We start from the raw sequence: 24,743 nt of genomic DNA, 5'->3' as shown, positions 1-24,743 counted from the left end.
CTTTCTTCAGGGTGACCAAGGAGATGATGGAGAGTTTGGGCTTCCAGGGAAACCCGGAGCCAGGGGGAAAATTGGTGTTGCAGGTTTACCAGGAGATCAGGGTTCCTTTGGGCCAAAGGTAAGAGAATGCTCAAGCTTTGCATGTTGTTAGGGTTTTTTTTTTTTTACTTTTTTGTTCAGAGGGACAAGCTATAGAGCACCCTCTGCATGCTCCCTCTCAGTCTTGATGATCGTTACCAAAAGAGATGCAGAGACAAGTTTTTCAGATGGCAAAATCTCTCAAAGTTTATTCAGAAAAATGATTGGATATAAACACAACTTGGCACACAAGAGGTCCTAGGATGTTCAGTTGTGCCAAAGGAGTTATTTTTCGTCAGCAAGAGCAACTCCTAATCAGGTGAGGTGGAAAGAAAATAACAGGATTTATTGTTCTGGGTGTCATTGAGAAGAAACTGACTGACATCTGGTTCAAATTGGTTTTAGATAACATAGCTGCTTTTAGATAATTATCCCTTACCTCATGCCTCGAGTCCAGTGAGATTCCCAGGTTCCCTGTGACCCTGTGTAGGATAAGAGATACAGAAAATGGATGGATGGATGCCAGGGTTAACATTTATTTCCTGTTAGGGATTTGTTATGTTTACACTTGTGATGCTGACAGTATTTAACCAGAGCCTGTGATTTCATTTGAATTTGCCTCACTTTGAACACATTTTAGCTCCTTTAATTGCCATTATATTGGAAGCTGACTGTCATACACTCTTCAGAAAATCAGTTAAAGCTAATTATTCAAGATGATGATCATTTTAGCTCTCTGCTAAAACATATTATGCAAATGAAATACAGCATATTTGTATGCTAGCACAGCTAACACAGGAAACTACCACAGTGCTTAACTTACAGTGGTTATTACTCCAGTGCAGTACACTATAGGATATGTCTTGATCCATACTGATTTCAGAAAATAAAATCAATTGTTTTTTGGCTATATTAGTGAATGACAATAACCTATTTTATAACTGTCAGGGTGAACGAGGTCTCCCAGGTCATCCTGGGCCTTCAGGGAAAAGAGGATTTAAAGGAGGAATGGGAATGCCAGGAGCTCACGGAGACCCAGGACCCAAAGGGCAACCAGTGAGTAACATAAACACTGAACAAGAGCCACAAAAATGCTAAAACATGGCTGTGTTATTTTTTTTTTCTGCATTATTTTATGTTATATATTTTTAATCAAAAGTCAAATCCCTTGGGAATTAAAGAATTTTGTTTTTGCTTTGTTCAGTAGTCCTGTTTGCTGTTTTCTGTTATATACCATAGGTTTTACAACAAACCTGAAATACATACAATTACATCAGCTTAATCTGAGACCAACTAAATATAGATGTATATATTTTTTTTCTGGATACATTTAATATCACATTACTGCTAGATCTATCTATTGCTTGAAGATATATTCTAGTAATATAAAGAGTTGTATTTTGAATCATTCATGCACATTTCAGCTGTGCTTGCAAATTTAGACCAGCGAAAGGTTTTAACATTTGAGACTTAAGAATTTAAAGTAAACTTTTCTAAAGATTTGATTGATTGAGATGAATGAGTGTTCCAACTTTCTTGAACATTTATTTAATAATTATATTGGCAAGATAGAGAGAGAGAGAGAGATAATGAGATTTCTATATATTTATATTTATATATAATGATGAAACTTGCAAGTATCCAAACTCCCAGAAAACACATAACTTAGCACACAGCTCTAAGTTTGCCTTGCATGCTGGGGCTACATGATAAGGTTTGAGATTGTTGAGATTTTAGAATGAATTGCTATTGAGCTGCTAGGATCACGCGCTCTCACTGCCATGGACCAGCAGGAAACCAACCAGGCACCAGTGGTTGTATAAGTCAGTGCACTCAGTGCCAGTCCCAAGCCTGGAAAAAATAAGAGGGTTGCATCAGGAAGAGCCTTGAGTGTAAAACGTGCCAAATCAAATATGCGTATCCACTCTGACGACCCCTAAGAAGGAAAAAAAACCTAAACTGCTACTGAAAATAATGATATTCAACATTTCTTTTTGAATAGCCATAGATACAAGTATCTTTTTTCTTAAAATAGCATAGAATAGATTTTTAGTAATATTTTGGTGTGCATTCCCCCCTATATTAATAGGTTTGGTTGTCCTTTAAATATTGACACTTGGAGCCAAAAACAGACATGTTTAGAAAAGATTAAAATTCTGAACAGATTATAAATATGTACAGTTTTAATGTGAATCAGTAAAGATTTGCTCTTAAAATGCTAGCACTGTTAACATAGAGTACAACACACTAGCATGTTTTATAGCTGTTAGATTTGTCCTCTCGGTAGTGGTGTATACATTTAAGTTTTTAATTTCTTGTTTTTTTTAGGGAGACGTCGGAGAGCCTGGATTTCCGGGGATACTAGGAATATTTGGTCCGAAGGTAAGATGGAGAGACCGAGACAGAGTATAAAGCTTTCTGCTTTTTTTGAACTTGGGTTTTAGTTCTAAACACAAACTGCAATTGCAAACTCTAAACACAAATGGCAATTGGAGTTAGGAAGTTGAATCAATTAGAAAATAACTGACGTTTCAGAAAAAGACCACACCTGAAGCCTGACTTTCCTCCTAGTTAACATCCAAAAAAATTCTGTTTTTAGTGCTTACCCCTACCACATCCCCTCCTCTTTTCCTTAATATTTAATGTCTACTCAAGACTTTTTAGTGGTGAGCCTGGCTGTCTCATGCATAGTTTCAGAGTTAAGGTCTCAGAGGTCTTCCCTTTATTACAGTACAGTAGATACTCACTATACCATTCCAAGGGTGAACAAGTCATACATTTATCCTTTTGTCTAACCTACCAACCAAACGCTCCAGTCTGCTGCACAGCTCCTTATTTTGATTCATTAGAAAAATAATTAGGCTTCAACTGGTAGCTGATTTTAATGTTATAATGTACACAAGTTACAAATGCCACAAGCTAACAAGCAAAGTACATTAATACAGAACAGGACCTGCTGCTAGAGAGACCTCCCTCAATTTAAACAAAGACAATTAAATTGGTAAATTAGGTAAATTGATGGCATTCAGATTGTATTGTACCTGCGTGTATCGTAAGTAAAAATACAGAGAATTATATAGTTATAGTAAGTAGAGGCTTGGGTTGAATTATTTCTAGCCCAGACTGTACTGTATATTGACACAGCCTTTTGCTGACAGTTATGACAAGTGATTTAACTCCCTATAGGTTTTCTGTGCTTTAGGGCTATTAAAACCGTTCTACGATTTAGAGGCATGTGCTATAATTAGAGCACTGGGGTACATCAGACCACTGTGAAGTGCATTAAGATTAAACATACCAAAACTATTGATTTGCCAAAGACAATAACAAACCTTCTCTCTTTGGATGCTGGTTATTGAAACTGCCAGAAAACTATAAATCTAAAACTTGAGTCTCCAGACTTGAGATCAGTTTGTCCACTTCTGCATTTAGATGAATGTGTGGTCTGCACATGTGTGGTCTGCACTTCTAATTCTTGTCTTCAAAACATATTTGTTTGTTTTTGTGTGTGTGTGTGTGTTTATGTGTGCATATACATGCAGGATTAATTCTTCATTCATTCACAATTTTAAATGGTCCCATACATTCAAACTTCCACAGCCACCACACACTCGTACAGCTATGAGTACAAATTATGGAAAAGCAAAGACACCGCTGTCCGTAAACAAACATACTCATACAGAGCATGTTCCATTGCACCATGTTTTCTTGGTCTCTGATTACTGCTTGTTACACGACGCTTCCAAAACTAGAAAATACCATGAACACATAGTATATGTGAGTAGAGATTTCGTTTGTAGATATAGATGTAGGTGTGCATGTGTGTTTTATCATGACTTTTTTCTTGGACAGGGGCCTCCAGGAGACGTTGGGCCAAAAGGCATTCGTGGACCTAAAGGGCCCCCTGGCCAAATGGTGAGACTAAACATACAAATTCATAAACTCTAATCCAAACACACAGTATTAGCAGGGTGTGTATATCTGTAGGGGCTTAAGGGGTTTACCTCATGTAACCTCTGAGGTAATTTTTTGGTCTCTTTTAGCTTTTCTTAAATAACAACAGATTTTCAAATTATAAGCTGCTATTTATCAATACATATCACTGTATTCTGCAAACTTAGTCATCATTTCTTCTAATCTAAACTTATTTAGGTGTATCAGTGGTATATGACAGAAATGTTTTTCTTCCTCAGGGTAAAGTGGGTGTGATTGGTCCTATTGGTATAATTGGCCCAGGTGGCAGTCCTGTGAGTGATGTTTCAATATATCATATCTAATACACACACAAACATATAAGATGATCAGTAATAGAGTGTTTTATTTCTCCTATTTATTCCAGAAATTTGCCACCAGATACATATTATTTAAATGAACTAAAGAACATCATATCATACATTTTGTCAGATTATGCTTATGTTGTAGATCTTAAGGGAAACAAATTAGTTCATGTTATCACTTACATTATAGCAGCTACATATATTTAAATCTATTTATTATTAGTCATAGGTTATGTTCAGTATCATCCGGGATGCTGTGAATGAGAAGAGAAAAAGTAACGTATTCAAAAAATTAGTATGAATTAAACCTATGATTTGAATTACAGCAGTTCTTCAGTCCAAAAAAAGTGATTTCTTTAATTATCAAAATAATCATAATTCCAGAATCCACAGTTTAAGACAGACTCAGGTTAGCCATTTTAGAAACAGAGCTGAAATATGTATAAATATTCTATTTACACAGTTCTTGCTTTATTTTCTTTAATAGTTGGGTTGCCATCTCACTCATGTAAACACGCAGTAGTACTTGGTGTTGCTTGTTGAAGACACACTTGATACTTGACTTATTGTTGAAAAAATTCTGAAATATATAAGAAATACAATTTGACAATGTTTGTGTTAGTTTTAGTGCAGAATTAACATGGCATTTAAGTCATTTGGTAAAAGATGTAATGAATGCTGCACCACTGACTTTCTTGGTTGCTGATCTTTGTCTAGGGCCCTAGAGGAGATTCTGGTAGCAGCGGAGCAATGGTAAAATCGCATATACAGACACAGAATTCATGTGAATGTATTCAGTGCAAGAATAAAAAAAAAAGAAAGAAAATTCTAAACGTGTTTTCTTTATTTTGTCATATAGGGTGCTCAGGGGCCAAGGGTGAGGCTTTCATTAAATACAAACTCACAGACACACACACACACACACACACACACACACGCATATTCACAGTTATTTAGAATATGCTGACTGTTTTTAGGGTGCTCCTGGACGTCGAGGACCTCCTGGACCACCAGTAAGACATTTTTTAATCTACACACATATTTCTTTTTTGGCCTACATGCACCTAAGAACACAGATGCAAACTTAAACCCTAAACTCTTAAACCCTTTTTTCCTTTTTGCTTTTTTCCTGTTTTCAGGGACCTCCTGGGATTCCAAAATCCTTTGTAAGTATTTAAGTACTTTTTTTTTTGCAGTGGTTAGACCTTCTGACCAAAATGAAAATCAAAATTGGACTGATTTTGTGTGTATGTGTGTATGTGTCTGTGTGTTCTTTCTTTAGCAACAGGATGATAGTGGTGGAACGATGTCTGAGTTCATTGGTTCACCTGCTGCTTTTAAAACCATGGTATGTATACTACATGTGTATATATATATATATATATATATATTTACAGTATATATACTGCTCAAAAAGACTAAAGGAACACTTTGAAAGCACAAAAATAGCATGCTGGATATCTATACTAATGTGTTAGGAATGAAAGGATGCCACATCGTTTGACGGAAATGAAAATGATCAACCTACAGAAGGCTGAATACAAAGATGAAAATCAAAGTGAAAAAATGATGCAGCAGGCTGGTCCATTTTGCTGAAATTTCATTGCAGCAACTTAAAATGGTACTCAGTAGTTTGTATGGCCCCCACATGCTTGTATGCATGCCTGACAACATCAGGGCATGCTCCTAATGAGATGACGGATGGTGTCCTGAAGTATTTCCTTCCAGATCTGGACCAGGGCATCACTGAGCTCCTGGACAGTCTGAGGTGCAACCTGGCGGCGTTGGATGGACCCAAAACATAATGTTCCCGAGGTGTTCTATTGGATTTAGGTCAGGTGAGCATGGGGGCCATTCAGTGGTATCAATTCTTTCATCCTCCAGGAACTGCCTGCATACTCTCGCCACATGAGGCCGGGCATTGTCGTGCACCATGAGGAACCCAGGACCCACTGCGCCAGAGTATGGTCTGGCATTGGCTCCAAGGATTTCATTCCGATGCCTAATGGCAGTCATTGTGCCATTGTCTAGCCTGTCTAGGTCTGTGCGTCCCTCCATGGATATGCCTCCCCAGACCTTCACTGACACACCACCAAACCAGCTATGCTGATCGATGTTACAGGCAGCATAACGTTCTCCATGGCTTCTCCAGACCCTTTCACATCTGTCACATGTGCTCAGGGTGAACCTCCTCACATCTGTGAAAAGGACAGAGCACCAGTGGTGGACCTGGCAATTCTGGTGTTCAATGACAAATGCCAATGCCAGGCAGTGAGCACAGGGTCCACTAAAGGACATTGGGCCACCCTCAGGCCACCCTCATGAAGTCTGTTTCTGATTGTTTGGTCAGAAACATTCACACCAGTGGCCTGCTGGAGGTCATTTTGTAGGGCTCTGGCAGTGCCCATCCTGTTCCTCCTTGCACAAAGGAGCAGATACTGTTCCTGCTAATGGGTTAAGGATTTTCTACGGCTCTGTCCAGCCCTAGAGTAACTGCCAGTCTCCTGGAATCTCTTGAGACTGTTCTGGGAGACAAAGCAAACCTTCTGGCAATGGCATGTATTGATGTGCCATCCTGGAGGAGTTGGACTTCCTGTGCAACCTCTGTAGGGTCCAGGTATCACCTCATGCTACCAGTAGTGACACTGACCTTAGCCAAATGCAAAATTAGTGAAAAACAGTTTGAAAAGATGAATAGGGAAAAGCTGTCAGTGGCCTCCACCTGTAAAAGCATTCCTGTTTTGGGGGTTGTCTCATTGTTGCCCATCTAGTGAACCTGTTGTTAATTTCATTAACACCAAAGCAGCTGAAACTGATTAACAACCCCCTCTGAAACTAAACTGACCAGATCAATATCCCAGGGGTTTAACTGACTTGATGCTATACTCTGATTAAAAAGTGTTCCTTTAATTTTTTGAGGAGTGTATATATAACAACACTACACAATAACAACATTGTCTCTGAAAGATTGGACATTGCAGTCTGTTATTGTCCTCGAGACTGTTAAAATGTTGGATTTATCTTAATTCTTTTTCAGGACAACAGTGTGATCATAAAAAAAGTAATGAGTGAAGATGTCTATTCACAGCAGATGTCTTACATTGGTCTCAGCCTCCCCATACTCGACTTTGTATTAAAGCCAGGCATACACTACTGCGCAATTTTGTCTCAGACTGTCTACTGACAAAGCGTATGAATGAAAATTCTCATAGTAAATAGGTAAACAGAATTGATTGCTGGTGTAGTTGATGGGGGGTGGCGGCTGTCAATGAGTCTTGTGCATCCAGGGCAATCTGGATTGTAAAAAGAAATAACTTAAAACTATTCGGAGACAAATAAACATGCCAGATTTCTAGCTGGATTAGCATTGTCAGCTTGATTCTGCTCACATCAGCACCGCTGCTCATTTCTCATGTGACACTGATCATTTAAAAGTACACATACCTCCAACTGCATTCAGTCCATATTTATTTTACTGTAATGAGACTTTTGGTTTTGGAATTTAGAGGATTTTTTTCTGTTGCCTATATGTTGTGCTGAAACTTGTCTGGATGTTCCTTGACTTATTTGGTGTACTTGACTTTACAACAAAAACAAAAACAATTCTGTTTTACAAAAATGAATTAATTACACTGTTTAAGAAATATGTCTTTCATAATTAACCATGGCCAACACTACTAACTTCTTGTAGAGTTTCTAACTCTGCTGCCGTTCTCTTTAATAAATGCATCTTCATTAGTAATTTACAATGATTCCTTCTCGCTGTCACTCTCACTCTCTGACTATCAGGTGGCAGATCTAATGGATTTTCCCATGGACCGAGCTCCAGACATCTTACACACGTTGCACTATCTCAATTTGCTAGTTCTCAGTCTGAAGAATCCACTAGGAACACGGGATCATCCGGCTCGCCTCTGCCGGGACCTTATAACCTGCCAACACAAATTCAACGACGGTATGTTCATGTTCATTTAAATGTACCTTGTGTATAACCATCAGCCTGTTTGGTATGCTGCCAAAATTAGATTTCATATATAGCTTTTAAACGATTTTTAAATGAAAATCTGAAACATTTCAATAAATATTGTATTTAAATACTGTATCTTCTCTTTTCTATAGGCACTTACTGGATTGACCCTAACCTGGGTTGTCCCACTGACTCTATAGAAGTGACATGCAACTTCACAAGAGGCGGGCTAACCTGCCTTAGACCAATTACTGTGTCCAAGGTAACTGCATTTACATCTTTTGGCAGATACCCTTATCCAGAGCGGCTTACATTTTAGCTCATTTCATACATGTGCAAATCAGGGTTAAGGGCCTTGCTCAAGGGCCCAGTTGTTGCATATTGGACCTGGGATTCAAACACAAAACATTCTGAGCAATAGTCCAACACATTAACCACTAAGCTACCACATACCTCCAATCAGAGATGGGTTGGAACATAATCAGAATTTACATAATATATTCAAATAATATAAACCTGCATCATCAACTCATTTAATTACATATATCTATAAATAATGGCAATTTAACAATAACAGGGTTGGGGCTTCCCATCTCCACCCTGTGTTCATGGAGTTTGCATGATCTTTCTGTGCTTTGGAAGTTTCCTCCATATACTCCAGTTTCCTCCCCCAGTTCAAAGACATGTACAGTATGGTAGGCTGATTGGCATCTCTTGTGTCCTGAGTCCCCTGGGATAGCCTTCAGGTATATCCTGGGATGCCCCGGGCATAGCTTCTGTGACCTTGTGTAGTATAAGTGGTACAAAAAATGTATTGATGGTATGAAAAGTCAATAACAAATTGCTCTGATGAAGCATATTTAAGGTCGCTGCTATGTTGTGATCACACTTTGGACATTCAGGATAATTAATAATGTCAGTTTTCTATTTTCAAACCTAATATGTGAGTGCTGCGATTTTTTTTTAGCTGGAGTTCAGAGTCCGGTATGTCCAAATGAACTTCCTGCATCTGCTGGCTTCAGGGGCAGAGCAACGTATCACCATCCACTGTCTTAACATTACCATCTGGAGCTCCACCCCTACTCAGACTCCTTCCAAGAAGGCAGTGAGGTTCATGGCATGGAATGGAATGACTCTGGAACCAGAAGTGTTAGAGGACACATGCTGGGTGAGAATGCCACAACACACACTCTGATTAGATGTGTCTAGCTAATTAGCTGAACTTCATTTAACCCACCTGTTCTAATGGATGTCTTATTGACTTGCATTGAGAATTAGTCTCCTGCTGCTAGTTGAGTATATGTATATCACATGTTTGAGTAAATCCTTATCAGCATCAAGTTCCTACTGTATATTCAGAATCACATATTAAGCACTGACTCCTCTTTCTTCTTCTTTAAATTCCTTCATCCATATCCAAATCACATAAAAATCCAGAGACAGGTATTTCACTAAACCGGTGAAAGTTCCGGTATTTGAGCCAAGTATCATGTTGGGAAAGAATGTTAGTATTGTTCCGCTTTCAGTTTGATGGAATGATGGAATGATTTCACTGGATTGGTTGATTTACGAAGATATGGGTTAATATTTTTACTCCATTTGTTTTGTGCACAGCAACGCGATGGCCTTTGGAGGAATGCTATCTTCCTGTTCAGAGTGACAGACGCCTCGCTGCTTCCCATCAAAAACATTGCTAATCTGCCGAAAACCGCGTCCATGTCACGCTATCACCTGGAGGTCGGACCTGTGTGTTTCCTGTAGTGTGTGGTATGCATATGAGTGTCCACTTCCTTGCACACTATAACCGGCTGAAGCTACCCACGTCACAGCCGCTGTAGTATTCAGCCACTGATTGGACTGCAGAAACAGGAAGAAGGTGGTGTGACTGGAGCTTCTGGGGGATTTAGCACTATAAGACTGTGGAGGAGAAATCCACCCACCTTCTGGCCTCAGATGTCACATGAGAGAAGACTCTAAGAATATGACCCAGTTTACATAGGTACAGGACATCCAGGCCAGGGAGATTCTGCCATGCTCTCTCTCTCTCTCTCTCTCTCTCTCTCTCTCTCTCTGTCTCTCTCTCTTACTCTCTCTCTCTCTGTCTCTCTCTTTCTCCCTCTCTCTCTCTCTCTCTCTCTCTCTCTCTATTTGATCTATATTGAATATTATAAGTTATTATAATGCTTGTCCTAAATAAGTATGCTCTATTGTAGAGAAAAATTAAGAATTGGAAAAAATATCTATTTATATATATATATTTATATATATATATGAGCTTTTATACAATAACAATATTAGTAATGCAGAAAGTGCAATACAGAAGGAAACTATTAGATGTTGATTAAATATCAAGTGGGTTAACTTTATGGAAGGTATTTCAGGGGTACTGTCAACAATCAAAAGTGTGTAATTTAACAAAATGTCAGACATGGAGGTAGATATATGCGTGTGTGTGTGTGTGTGTGTGTGCGCACGCATTTTAATGTGATTGGTCAGGGAGATTATTCTTAAGTGCAGATTTTGTGTGTGTGTGTGTGTGTGTGTGTATGGGAAAATGGATAGATCTCTTGACAGTACATACGTCAGACCCACCTCCTCACAATAGGGTCACCATGGTTTAGTGGCATTTCTCAGGCATAATGTGAGGAGGCCTGCAAAGGAGTGTGTTTTATTGGTAGTGGGGCGTGCGTCCTCATCGGGGCATGCCTGCCACTCACCATAGCAGCTGGATATTATTTAAAGTGTTCAAGAACAGTGCTGATTTTTTTTTTTAAAGTAAATTTTGGTGCTTCGAAAGAAAAAAGTAGCAGTTCATAAAAAAAAAAGATGTTAAGCGTGTTGACATGCTGCACATTCAAGATGCAACAGCTGCCATTCATTCCGAAATCCTAGTTTTAAGGCAGAAAACACTACCAGAAATTAGCTTAACAACGCTTACCTTGGTGCATTCTGCATACGCTACTTCACCTGCTGAATCCGTGTAAGCTCAGAAACTCAGTGAGCACAGTGTTAAGAAACGACATGGCAATTTGAAATGACATTTTGTTATAAAGTGTGCTTGAATTATTCGATTCACCTGTATGAAATACAGTTTCTCCATGTTAGTGGTACGACAATGTTTTTGTTAATATTGTACAATGACCGTTATTTAACAGACACTTCTTTATGTTTTTCGGAGCAACAACTGTCTGGTGCTTTAATCCCGATGGCAATGGCAATGTGAAAGAATGCAATACAGGATGAAAAGGATTTGCCTGGGTCCAGTATGGCCACTGGTTTCTGATTTCCAGGTTTCTAAATCTGTCACTTAAATGGCCACAACGGATGCAACAACAGCTAGGCTGTGCCAATTATTTCAGAATTCAGTAACATTCTGTAATCAGTTTAATTGTTAATGTTTTTTTTGCCCGGTAGGTCCTGTCTTGTTAGGACAAGCAAACTAAAACGGCTTCAGAACCTAGCTATCTTGCTAAATATACAATCTAACAAAATGAGGATTGGAAAAACAGACAGAATTATAGAAGGGATAAAAGGGGCATTTGATTAATTCACTATGTGTTAGACTACATTAGCACTAAATTACTTAAAATTGATAAACAGAGAACATATATAGCTAAATCGGTTTAATGGATGTTAGTACACTAGATTCTAAAACTTAGAATTGGAGAATTGCATTGTCACTGAATAAAATATTTGTGACTGGGCTTCATGTCCTTGAATTCAAGATCCCTAAGGTATCTAAATATCAGAAACACTATCCAAGTCAGCTTCAAGTGAGTAAAGAAGGAACATGCTGTGTGTGGTTAAGGGTTTTTTGTTCTGTTTTGTTTTAATTTGTTTTGTTTTTTTGCTAAACTATGTTTGCTCCAAGCCTGTGAAATCGTATCTGCACAGCAAAAAAAAAAGCTCTATTAGTAAGCTATCTGCTTCCTCTCTCTTTACATAATGTGTATACTTACTCAAGCTTTCATGTATACAGTGCATTCCTTTTTAGCTAATTTAACCTAATTTAAATAGTATTCAAATGCTTGGAAAACAAAGAAGGTTGTGTTTTTTCTGAGCAGAAAACATGTCCAGGTGACGTATCACAATAGCATCCGTAACTAGTTGACAAATTATTTTTTTAATCTGTAAATTTAGGACTCCAAAGAAGGATATAAATATGTTATTGTTGTTAAAACTAATACATAATGCTTTACTGTTATCTCTTTATTTTGTCATTTTGTTATAGTTTTGTCTGATTATCAACTCCATACTCTATGGCAGTTATTCTCATCTTCAGTCCTGGGAACTCACTGTTCTACAGAGTTCGAAGTTTTCCCTAGTGTAGATATACTATGTTGGGATCAGTGAATACATCACACTGTGCCAAGCAGCTGCTCCGCTTGAGTGCAGCTGAGAACCCATGCTGGTTTAGACAGCTTTTCAAATACCTTATGGCAGTGTGTGAATTTTTGCAGGCAACTTCTGTGAAATCCAGTTACCTCACTCTTCCTGACTTGCCATTTTTGGGTCTCATCTGTGATAATGTTGACCATTTGCATGTAAATATGACTATAAAACGTGTCTTCTCCCACCTCGGCAAAACATTGTCTTTTCATCTTCTGTATTTATCATTTTATTTGCCACGCTTATTCATTGCAGTCTTACATGCTTGGTTAAATATCTGGAACTAAGAGCTAACTATTTTACATACCCAATAAAGATGTTGTTACATGCTTCATCGTGTTCTGTAATTGTTAGTGGCCAATTTTTAATGTAAAATTGCTAGAAATAAAAGAAGAATAAACATTTGCTCTGTTGAAATCATTTGTAATGTTTTAGAATGTGATGTAAGCAGTAATGAAAAATAACCCAAGTATATAGTATGAATATGTTTTGTTTTTGAAAAATGTAAGCCTACTGGGGATCCTTAGTTTAACAATTTTGCCTTGTACTTCCAGTTAGATACCTCAGGGGTTTCTTCTGGGTACTTTCCTCCCCCAACTGTCCAAAGACATGTGTTTTAGGCTGGTTGGCATCTCTAAATTGTCTGTAGTGTGTGAATGATTGTGTGTGTGTGAGACTGTGCCCTGCAGTGGGTTTGCGTCATATCCTGGATGTCCCCCGACTTCTGCCTTGAGTCCCCTGCGATATGCTCCAGGAACCCCGTGACCCTAGTCTAGGATAACCAGTGCAGAAAATTTATAGATATATCAAACAACACATTTCAGACAAATTTTAAGAAAAAGAGCTGTGGAAGATATTGTACTTTACATCAGATTTAGCATTGGTCAGATTAATCAAAACTCCAGTCAAAGCCTTACCAGGGATCAAATGAGAGGCAGATGTAAATGTGTGAAGATGCTGGATGATCCCTAAAGTGTAGGGACCCATGGCCCCACGGTCATCTGGTGTGGAGTCAATGAATGATGTGCCCTCATGTTACCTGTGCTAAAGACTGAAGAAAACTAGAGAGTTCACTTAAAGCACAAAAATGCTATGCTCACGCTTCACACAGATCACAAATCCCTGACAAGAATGCTGTGCCACTGAGATGCCAGAGACCTTTGATGAAGATATTGAGATACAAGCAAGAGCCATTTACATGATCTACTTAGGGGACAAAATGGTTTCAGACAAGCTGTCAAGACAGGCCCTAACTGTCAGATACTTGGAATTGTCAGAAATTCAAACATCCAATGATTCAAAGGCTACAAATGTGCCATATCCTCATTTAAGAAGCAGACTGAATGGAAGCCAGAGTTAAAGGAATTGTTATCAGTGACACATGGCCAAATTACTTTAGCAAAGTCCCAGCACAGATTCAGAGTTACTTCCTTTGGAGAATCAAACTTACCTAAAGGGAATGCTGTTATTTGATGATAGGAAAGTGTACCTTTCTGATTTCAAGAAGCTTCTGCAATGACTACATGATGAACATCAAGGCACAGTGAAGTTGCACAAGGTTCATAATAGGTTCTGGCACTCAGATGAAGTCAAAGATGGCTCAGAGCAGACTGTAAGCAGAGCATAATTGATTTGCTAAGATCAAGTCACATGGAGGACAGACTGAGTTTGACCATGCCAGATCTTGCTGGTATGCTCATGATAATCAGAAAATCCAGGTATTCTCATTTTCTGGATTATTTTGTGTCTTTTCAGATAGATTGTCAGCCTTTTTTGCTATAACAAAAAGATCTTGCCTTCAACATGTGTTGGCTGATTTGACAGAACTGTCTGATCTCTGAAGATCTTTCTGTTTTGGAATCCTCATGTGCCTCATGGCCTTGGGTGCCCATAACCCTGTAGCCGGTTCACCAGTTGTCCATACTTGGACTATTTTTATTAGGCACTAACCACTATTTACCAGGAACACCTCACAAGATGTGTTGCTATGGAGATGCTCTGATGCAATCATCTTTACAGGACATAGCATCCTTACATTTGTCCATTTTTCCTACTTTCAACACATCAACTTCAAGAACTGACTGTTCACTTGCATAGTAATATAAATGCAACAGCTGATCAATTTATCTGATATAAAATTATATATCGTACACCAGAAGAAAAAATTGAAATTGAAAATTGCTTTATTGAATTAACAGTGATCAACATGCATATCATCCCAGCATCACAGATTTTCCTGAGCTCAACACAAAATCTTTAAAAATGACATCAAAAGTTATATGACATCAGTTCCAGCAATATACAATATTTACTTGTATAAATTACAAACTTGTATAAATCACATATTCAGTGCTGTGTAAACTTGCATTTGCCGTGTTAAAAAAATTGAATTTGTGTAAGTGGCTCTTAATCCTTCCCATTCAAAATCATTCTCAAGTATTTAATGTCATCAAGAGGACCATTGAAAGAAATGTGAACATTGAAAGAATGTGAAATGTCACATTCTGAGATTTAATATTTAAACACAGCTACAAATCTTGATACATGACTATAAAAAATATACTGGAGTATTCCTACAAAGTCGAAGTACTAAAATTAAAAAACAAACAAAACAAACAAAAAAAAACTAGACCTTATATGTGTGCAACTGGGTGTTTATAAAGAAGACTAAACATTGATACACTTTCTGCAAAATTAACAATTTCTTAAGTGCGTCTAAACTATTTAAGATTAATGTCGCATATAAATCTACATTAAAAAAACTGTATATACACTTCTAATTTTCGTTTCAAGTACATAAAACCAAGTAAAATATTGCTTTTAAAAAACTGTACAATCATTATTCAAGTATAAAAATGGATCCAATGAAACTTGAACTCTTTCTTTCTTTCTGTTACATGCTGTTTGGTTTTAGATTTTTAGTAGTGATAGTATAATACCCATACTTGTGCTTAATGATCTGCTGGATTTATTTAAGCATTTATTTACTTAACTCTTTTAAACTCTTATTTAGTTTTCCAAATAAGAGACACAATTGAACTTAGATTGTAGGAAAACCTGTCTGTGTGAGATGATGGATGGCAAACAATAAACTGGTGCAGTTCATGTGAGCTCCAGAGATGTCATAAGGATGGTGATGGTTCATAAAAAAAATCAAATGACCTTAAACCAATTATCTAAACATTAAAGGCTTATTCATGTGCTTCAGCTATTTGGACAAGCAATATGATATAGGCTTGCTCTCCTGGTGGAGTCCCATTGAGGTAGAAACACTTAGATATTGTCAAAAAAGAATACAAAATATCAGCATTACAAAAAAGCATTCTTTCTTTCATATATTATATATTATCTCACTTGCATTTGCACAATTATCCAATTATCCAACACTTAACATGCACAGTCAATGCCCTGAGAGTGTGCATTCAATAACGTTAGTACAACAGTACTGCGTTTTAGTGTTTTATCACATAACTAAAGCTAATGCTTGAATATAAACCTGTAAGAGGAAGGGAAAAAAGTGTGCAGTACTATGGCAGAACTGACACCTGAGAACTCTGAACCAGAGAATATTCATTAGCACATTTTCAAATAGCAAAATCATTCTTGTTTACCTTTTGTTTACTAAAATTACAAAATACCTTCATCTCAGATAGTTCAAAATATCATTGCTACCTGTGCTCAGTTCACGAGGATTTCTTAGCACATTTGTGGTGTGGTAGTATTCATTTCCCTTTTTTGCTTTTATGTATATATCAATAGTCTGTTGCACTCAGTATCTCAATAATGAACATGTGCAATATCATTAATGTGTACACTATTAAACTAAATCATTAGCCCTCACAATTCCATTTGGCAGCACATTTTTAAGCATATTCATTACCGTGATCATTTGTGCATTAGGCATGTGCTGGTATAATCTGTTATTCGCTCTACATTGGTATTTAGCATGCGCTGCTTCCATTTAAGAGGAAAGATAATTGGCCTTTTGTTAGTGCAGTCATAATTTTTTGTGGTATCCCAAGACATCAATACTTGGGGTAAAGAACCCTCTTAATCCTGCCGTCAGCTTTGTTCTTGTCTAGCCATTTGTCACATGGGAAGACAGTAGTCACCCCATTAGCTGTGTTGGTGATCTCAACTCGGTTCAGCAGCCAACCAGGACTGATGCCCGAGTTATCATGCTCAATGCAGACTCTAAGCAGCTCACCCAAATCCAACAGCTCAATGCTGAATCGGTCGGTGCGACCACGCTCGAATAGATTGCGAAACTTCTGCTTCAGCTGGCGGCGGCCCGAGTCACCGTTGGTGCCGAAGACACTAAGAAAGACATTGGCATCTGTACCTGCACCCTTCTCCTCACCTGTGATCACAATGAGCTCATATGTGACAGGTACCAGTTTGCGTGCCTTGCTAGCAAAGCTCTCAATAAACTTTGTGCATTCAAAGGTCTGGAAGTCATCACGCTTGGATGAGAGGGGGATGAGGGTATTGCAGTGGAAGATGTACCTGAAAATAAGAGACAGGGAAGGGAGGGCGGGACAAAGAGGAATACTTAATGACATTTATGGTGCACCATACACATACTGGGAATCAGGAATAACATGTACAACCGTTTTGACTAGTATAAATGGGCCAGCAGGGTTCAAGTGCAAAAATATAATGTTTTGCTCAACAGTACTTCCCACCAGTTACCTTCTTAGAGAGGGTAAGCTCATTCTATATTGGAGGTGCATTAACTCTCTTGGAGGATTATGTTTGCAAATGTTTTGTGATTAGCAGTGATTTTTGTGCTCATAGATACCTAGGTTTGTAAATAATGTAATTTGACTTGACAAGCTAAAGGTTGGTCAATACTAGTTACATTTTTTTATTTAAGAAGTTAGTGAACCAATTTCTTGTAGACCCAGATTTGATGATTTACATGTTAACTTTTGGTTAAAAAATGGCCCGAGACAGTCACACAGTTACATAAAAGCTTTTCAAAATGAAAACTGTGATACTGTGATGGAATGTATGGCAATAACTAGAAAATGTAATTGTGAAAAATGTAAATGTAATAAACAAGCCAGGGTATGTGCTATATGTGTTACTATGAAATAACACACACGGACTTAAGTAATCCATATGTAATGACAAAAAACAACAGTCAGTTGTTATTTTAAGACACGAAGGTCAGGTGTACTGGAATAGTTCTTGCAAGAACAGTATTGTCAAGTGCATTTGCAAAACCCATCAAGCACCATGATGAAACTGGCTCACTTGAAGACCATCCCAGTAAAGCAAGACCAAAACTTACCTCTGCTGCAGAGGAGAAGTTCATTTAGTGTTACCAGCCTCAGAAATCACCAATTAACAGCACCTCAGATTAGAGCCGTTATGAAGGCTTTACAGAGCATCAGTAGCAAACATATCTCAATATCAACTGTTCAAAGGATTATTGTGTATTTCAGCCACCTTCAGCATTGTTTTACAATGTAGAAAGAAATAAACATCAGGAAAGACCATGGAATTAGAAGATGTGTCCAAACTTTTGACTGGTAGTGTATATTGACCCTTTCAATGTCCCAGCATTTAGGTCAGGAATCACTAACCTGTTTCCAAGGTTCTTCTCTGTGATTATGACTTCCTCAGCCCTCCAGAAGGCTTCTGATTTGTTCTTCTTGCCATCTTTGGGGATGTGGCCCAAGCAGATACTAACAATGTCACCCAGAATCTTACAGGAAAACTCAAACCGGTCCATGGCACCTCTGTAGACACACAAACAAACACACCATGTTACTGGAATTTGTAAAAAGTAATTTCTAGTTTGTTCACCCCCACCATAGTGATGTGAACTTTTTACCAATTGTTAATTATAAATGGAAAAAAAAGCTTTTTTTTGCAGTTGATTTATTTTTACCGTAGAAAACGTTTCTTTTTGGTGGAGTTTTCCATTGTGAGTTCTTTAGACCTTCCCAGTCTTCCCTCCAGAACGATCCAGGCATTCTCTTTTGTCTCAGCATCATCCGTGTCTGCTGTTATTGTAACAACCTCATACTCTAACAAAGAATTGATAGGATTTATATTTACAATAATACAATAAAAAATAAAAATATAATGAACATTTGAGATGAATATATCACTGAGTAACATTTATACCATTTGGAAAAAAAAAAAAAAAAACTTCCGACACTTAATGTTCTTTAGGGCAAAGCTACACCAAGTTACATATGTAAATCACTTCCCTGAGAAGCAAACGAGATGCTGCATCAAGTTGGGGTTGAAGCTCTGTGTGAAATCACACTGATTTATCGGCTTAGGTAGGTCACGTGTTGTAGCAGAGTTCACTAGCAAGACCATAAAAGGGCATCTACATCACATTACTCCAACTTCTACTTGTCTTCGGGAAGCACAAGTGGATGACCAGGATGTGGCTAGTGATGCAGAGTCTCATTCCTTTCTCAGGGAACCCGGGTTATATACGTAACCTGGTGTAGTTCCCTTACGAGGGAATTCAAAGCTGCGTCATGGCTGATGCTATGGGAACACCAGTACTAACGCCGCCACACACCGTGTCATGAAAGGGCACAAATGAGCCAGGAGCAAAGCACTATTAGTCCTGTAAGACCCAAGACCCAAGAGTGGGGTACAGGTCCGGGTTATAGAACCTGATAAGGGTGTGTGGAGAGGACAAACTCGGCTCAGCACAAATATACTGGAGGGGAATACCCCTAGCTAGAGTGTTGGACAAGTCGATACACCTAGTGGAGTGAGACAATGAGGCAATACCACACAGCGTATCTCATAGACCTAGGAGATCAAGGTGCTACATAGAGATTTGATTGCTTTTGTTGTGGCCAGCAAAGCAGACAAAAAGGGAGAGGACTTACACCATGCACTCGAGCAATAGGCATAAGTGCTGAGAACCTTAACTGGGCACAACTGGTGCATTCTCTCCTGCTCTGCCGACTTGTGAGGTGGAGGGCCAAAGGCCAGCAGAAAGTCTATACAACTGGCTTATAGCAGAGCTGTTTCCAGGGTCAGAAACTCCTCAGAGTCTAAGTCCATTGGCTCAAAGGGAGCTTGGAGAAGCCCCTCCAGAACTACTGAGAGGTGCCAGGAGGGGAGACGCGGTCTGCAGAAAATCCTCAGCTGCCTCACACCGTGCAGAAGGCGAGAGACCAGAGAACAGGCACGTGACTCCCAGCACAGCTGCCATGTACACCCCAATGTAGAAGGTGATAGGCCCTCAAAGAGGCATGTCTGCAGGAACTCTAGCACTTTACTAACAGGGCAGTGAACTGCCAATTACATCAGAGGCAGAAGTTTAACATAGTCTCCACAACCTCGGTTGGGAGGCCAGAGTCCTAGAGCTGTTTCCCATTATGGGCCAGACCAAGTGGTTCCAAATATTGGGGCAGGGGTGGAGAATCGCCCCCTGTGCCTGAGAGAGGAGGCTCCTCCTGATGAGAATCTCCCAAAGAGCACCATCCAGAAGGGAAATTATGTCCACAAGCCAGACTCATGAGGTAACAGGTGGACTCAGGGCATACACTGGCTAGGATGCCCATGAACAGAGCTAATGGGAAAAGTTTACAGACAGAGCCTCAGCTAAGTTTGTACCATGTGAACAAAGAAAGCCAGTGGGTCAACTGCTCAGAAGCAAACAAAGCCACTCCAGTCCAGGCAAAAATTGCCATATGTATTCCAACACCTACAAGTGAAGATGCCATTCCCCTGGGCCTCTGCCTGCACTGATCATGCTCTCTGTAATTCGAACTCAGCAAGAGAAATCTGGTCTCTACCTAGGGCCAGATCTGTTGCACCAACCTGATGCAAGGGTGCAAACACAGACCACCCTAATGATTGATGAAGGGGACCATCAGAGGTAGACAAGTGAACTTGAAAAGGTAGAGTTTTAAGAGGAAGTGTTTCAGCACTAGAAACACAGACCCATCTTCAGGCAATCTGTGTGCTATCAGAGACAGGAGCCCTCCCAAATTCCATTGGCGGGGTGGCCATCTAGGACCGCTCCCAAACCTGAGGGGGGGGTGTCAGAAAAAAAAAAGACTTGCAACAATGACACGCCCTAAGAGTGGGACCCAAGGGTCTGTCCACATAAAAAGGGTATGAAGCTTGTGATATGTAACCCTTGTGACCTTGAAAAGGGTGTCTGCAGAGATGAAAACCTCTGCTCCTGAGACAGTCATGAGCCGAGCACCCTCTAAGCCTAGGCGGCAGAGAGGGATTTGCTTAGTCAGATTTAGTCAGCCTTTACAGCAGACAGGATGGAATCCCCCTGAGCGGGTTACAGGTGTCCATATAGTGGCTGAATCCCAAACTATTCCCAAGAAGGTGGTTCTCAGAGAGGGAGAAAGCACACACTTTGCTGGGTTGAGGCAGAGGGACGTCATGTGGGCAAGCACGGTATCTCAATGCCTGGATGCAACTTCCCTTGACTGAGCCAAGATGAGCCTGTCTGAATAACTGAGTACATGGATGCCTCGGGGTGCAATGATGCCAGAGCATCCACCATGCACTTTGTGAGGGTGAACAATAAGACCAGGCCTTAAAGGGATGACCCGGTACCGGTACGCTATGACCCAAAAGTGAATCAGGGGAATCTCGTGTGCTCTGGCCAGATGCCTATGTGAAGAAAAAAACCCTTCAGGATTGTTATGGCAAACCAGTCCTCAGACCTGATCTGTGACACAATGACCTTGAGTGTTAACATCTCAAACTTGTATGATTCAGCATACAATTCAGAGCACACAGCTCTAGCCCCTTCCTTCTTGGAAACCAAGAAACGATGGCTGCAAAGCCAGAAGCCCGACCTGGGAGGGGAATGTGCTCTATGACCCCTTTCTCAGATGCGAAAGAAGTTCCTCCTGGAGGAACGAGGCAGCACACCCTAAAGGTGTTAGCTCCTTGCTGTTCTCACCTCGCCTAGTGCCCTGAAATAGCAAGCTTGTAGGGGTTAATCCAGGGGGTGGGAGCATAAGGAGTAGGAGCATGGGTGGTCATGGCTAAACCACAAAGCACTGGAGGTGGCAGGGTAGGCAGCATTAGAGATGGCCCTAAAGGGATATCCCTGAAAACCCTAGCCCTCGGGCATTAGGATTCCTTTCTGACCCGTCTGGCGGAGATGACCAACCCCAGGTCCTTACTTGCCTGCGGGACATAAAGTGGCCTAAAGGGGCCTAAATGCTAGCCAGCCACACAGATTTTACACAGGAAGACTCGAGCTGCAACACCTTCTTTTCCTACCTCAGCAGGCCACGCTGCGGCCAGTAGCTACTGGTTGATAACCCTAGCTCCTCGCTGTAGCGAGGGAAGAACAGGCCCTTAGAAGACCTCAGGGTGTCTAAAAGAAAGTATTTTCCATATCGAGCTCTTCAGAGTCCGATGGAGACAGCATTATATTCTCATCTAGGTTGGAAGAAAGCGCAAAGCAAGCTCCTGAAGCAGAAGCAGAGGTATTAGAGTCAGCTGAGAGGACAACAGGAACGGATTTACTTTGCCAGGGCACACTCACATTTATATTTAGAGTCACCTACTGTATTCACTTAACAGCGTGTTTTACAGATGTGGGAAGACATCCCTGTAGGGAAATCATGCAACTCGACCTTCAGCCTTCCACAAAATAGACAATGGGTGTTAGCAACTTTGATTTAACACACACCAAGCTTTAGTAAATTAAAGACAAGGATAGGTAAACGTGGTAAATAATACTGTGGTGGGTGGGCGTGGTGGCTTGGTAATTAGCATGGTTGCCTCACACCTTCATATTCAGAGTATGTATCTATATGGAAGTTTGATTCTTGCCTCTGGCATTTATGTGGGGTTTCTTTATGGAATTTCTCCCCATGCCTTAGAGGTTTCCTCCAGGTACTCTAGTTTTCTCCTCCAGTCCAAAGACATGCGTTTGTAGGCTGATTGACATCTCTAAATTGTCCATAGTGTGTGAATGGGTGTGTGAATGTGTATGCCCTGTGAGATACTGGCATCCTTACAAAGTGTACCCTGCTCTGTGCCCCAGGGATAGGCTCCAGGTTCTATGCAACCCAGTTGGATAAGCAAGTAGGGAATGGATAGATGGATAATGCTGTGTAAACATGAATAAGGACATGTGTGTCTGTGAGCATCTTACTTGTTTTTTCATCAAAATCCAGCACGTCATTGTTAGCACAGGCCAGCTCTCTCATGATCTGCCCATCATCCTCCTTCTTGGCAAGCCAGCGATCACAACGAAAACGAAACTTCTTCCCCATGGTTTCATCAAAAATATCCACAGACTCCAGATGCCACCCAGAAGCGAGCCCTGTCATGAAACACAGATATAAACACTGTGTTACAGACATCAGGAAAGCACAGATTTATTCAAATTAGATACATATGTACAGTCAGCACCACATAGTAGAAGGGGTTTTGCAGTCCTAATACAGACATGCATATGCATTTTGTCAAATCATTGCGATGGGTTTACCTGTGCTCTTGTTAAAATATTCACCTGTGTTGTCATGCCACACCCTGATTTTGGAGAGTTCACCGAGACTAAGCATGTCAGTGAAGCGAAACGTGTCAGTCAAGCCTTGCTCAAACTTGTTGGTGTTCTCACTTTCTTTCAGAGCAAGAGTTCCTGTGTCTCCATTCTCACCAAAAACAATCATCCATATATTGGCATCTGTCCCTGCACCTAAAACATAATCAATCACATTTCAGCTTCAGTTCTCATCATTAATACATAAGCAGTTACAGTTTAAAACAAGTCATTTATGAGGGAATGTGTTTAGCGGAGCATTCATCGACATATGTGTAGCTGGGGCTATTCTGTAGTTAGGCGTAGTATCACCTTTATGGATTTTGTGTGTAATCATGTGTAATGTGTTGTTTGTGTGCAACGTGTGTAGTGCAGTGGTTTGTGGAGTTGTGTACCTGTGAGGTCACTGGTTTTGACTGCAATACTGTAGGTTGTGAGTTCCACCACTTCTTCATCATCAATAATTGCAGGCATCTCACACACGAGGGTGCGTTTAGATCCGTATGTGCGGGACATCCAATCTTCATACACAAACAATGCCACTTCGTCTGTCTCAAGATTATGTAGAACAATCTACACACACACACACGATCAGGAAAAAGAAATCTTGAAATGTTTAATTATGTTCGTGGATAAATTTACAGACAGGAAACAAATTAAATGTATAAACAAGAATAATTTTGTCTTAGTAAAGCCTTAGTAAACCAAAAGCTATCAGAACATCTTCAGTACATCTTGGAATCGATTGCACTAGTCTTGTGGAACTGCCAGATCTATAATAGAGCCTTTATAAGATATAAGAGACCTATCAGATTATCTAAAATCTGCCACATATCTTTATTGCCAGTCTGTAATCAAGACTGTAGAACACAGACAAACCTTATCAAGGAACCAGTCAGGTCTGCTTCCAGAGCCATCGATGCGCACTCGCATTTTCCGGAGTGGAGCGATGTCCTCGATCTCTAGATTAAAAGTGTCAGTCTGACATCTTTCAAACCTGGGACCACACACCCACACACAAACACCTCATAGCCTCCTCTTTGTTTCTCTGGTGTATGCATTCTACTTTTTGTGTGTGTGTGTGTGTGTGTGTGTGTGTGTGTGATTTTATGTGTATACCTGTCTTCTAATTTAGGCAGGGGGATCTCCTCTGACATGCCATACACTCCAAACAATGTGATGTAGATCTGTGTGTCTGTGCCCGCATGCTGGACATCACCTGTTACTACGGTTACCTCATAAATAACCTACAGGACAAGAGGCATTATATTTAGGATGAGTTAAGGAAAGTCATGAATAATTAATGACCATTACATAATATACATGTTCAGAAGGTGTGGATGTATATTGTATCATGTTTACCTTGCAAGTAATATGGATTTTCCTTCTTTTGAAGTATAAACAATTGGATTCTTTTTTTCAGTGGCCGATGTACTTTAATGGGAAGCAACCGATATAACTAACATATCGACAAACAGTCATGAGTGAGTGAGTGTGTGAGTGAATGAGTGTG

At 39.8% G+C, this 24,743-nt stretch overlaps 2 protein-coding genes across 2 annotated transcripts in view; one reads left to right on the top strand and one right to left on the bottom strand.

Moving 5' to 3' along the window:
• Positions 1 to 13,089, top strand: part of col27a1a (collagen, type XXVII, alpha 1a) — a 67,934-nt gene extending 54,845 nt beyond the window's left edge. The window contains exons 48-61 of the mRNA XM_058416175.1: positions 11 to 118; positions 1,027 to 1,134; positions 2,407 to 2,460; positions 3,931 to 3,993; positions 4,272 to 4,325; positions 5,073 to 5,108; positions 5,215 to 5,232; positions 5,333 to 5,368; positions 5,495 to 5,521; positions 5,638 to 5,703; positions 8,145 to 8,310; positions 8,475 to 8,584; positions 9,290 to 9,490; positions 9,937 to 13,089. Coding sequence (XP_058272158.1) covers positions 11 to 118; positions 1,027 to 1,134; positions 2,407 to 2,460; positions 3,931 to 3,993; positions 4,272 to 4,325; positions 5,073 to 5,108; positions 5,215 to 5,232; positions 5,333 to 5,368; positions 5,495 to 5,521; positions 5,638 to 5,703; positions 8,145 to 8,310; positions 8,475 to 8,584; positions 9,290 to 9,490; positions 9,937 to 10,083 — 1,194 coding nt within the window. The 3' untranslated portion in view covers positions 10,084 to 13,089. The remainder of the gene's footprint in view (positions 1 to 10; positions 119 to 1,026; positions 1,135 to 2,406; positions 2,461 to 3,930; positions 3,994 to 4,271; positions 4,326 to 5,072; positions 5,109 to 5,214; positions 5,233 to 5,332; positions 5,369 to 5,494; positions 5,522 to 5,637; positions 5,704 to 8,144; positions 8,311 to 8,474; positions 8,585 to 9,289; positions 9,491 to 9,936) is intronic.
• A 1,843-nt stretch (positions 13,090 to 14,932) lies between these two features.
• Positions 14,933 to 24,743, bottom strand: part of LOC131369536 (lipoxygenase homology domain-containing protein 1-like) — a 53,219-nt gene continuing 43,408 nt past the window's right edge. The window contains exons 35-42 of the mRNA XM_058416291.1: positions 24,350 to 24,477; positions 24,110 to 24,227; positions 23,626 to 23,803; positions 23,201 to 23,386; positions 22,841 to 23,011; positions 18,611 to 18,749; positions 18,303 to 18,458; positions 14,933 to 17,217 (exon numbers count right to left, since the gene is read on the bottom strand). Coding sequence (XP_058272274.1) covers positions 16,737 to 17,217; positions 18,303 to 18,458; positions 18,611 to 18,749; positions 22,841 to 23,011; positions 23,201 to 23,386; positions 23,626 to 23,803; positions 24,110 to 24,227; positions 24,350 to 24,477 — 1,557 coding nt within the window. The 3' untranslated portion in view covers positions 14,933 to 16,736. The remainder of the gene's footprint in view (positions 17,218 to 18,302; positions 18,459 to 18,610; positions 18,750 to 22,840; positions 23,012 to 23,200; positions 23,387 to 23,625; positions 23,804 to 24,109; positions 24,228 to 24,349; positions 24,478 to 24,743) is intronic.

Source organism: Hemibagrus wyckioides, linkage group LG18, assembly GCF_019097595.1.
Source record: "Hemibagrus wyckioides isolate EC202008001 linkage group LG18, SWU_Hwy_1.0, whole genome shotgun sequence".
Classification (NCBI taxonomy): Eukaryota; Metazoa; Chordata; class Actinopteri; order Siluriformes; family Bagridae; genus Hemibagrus; species Hemibagrus wyckioides.
The sequence above is the reverse complement of the archived record's forward strand: the minus strand, read 5'-3'. Positions and strand labels throughout refer to the sequence as shown.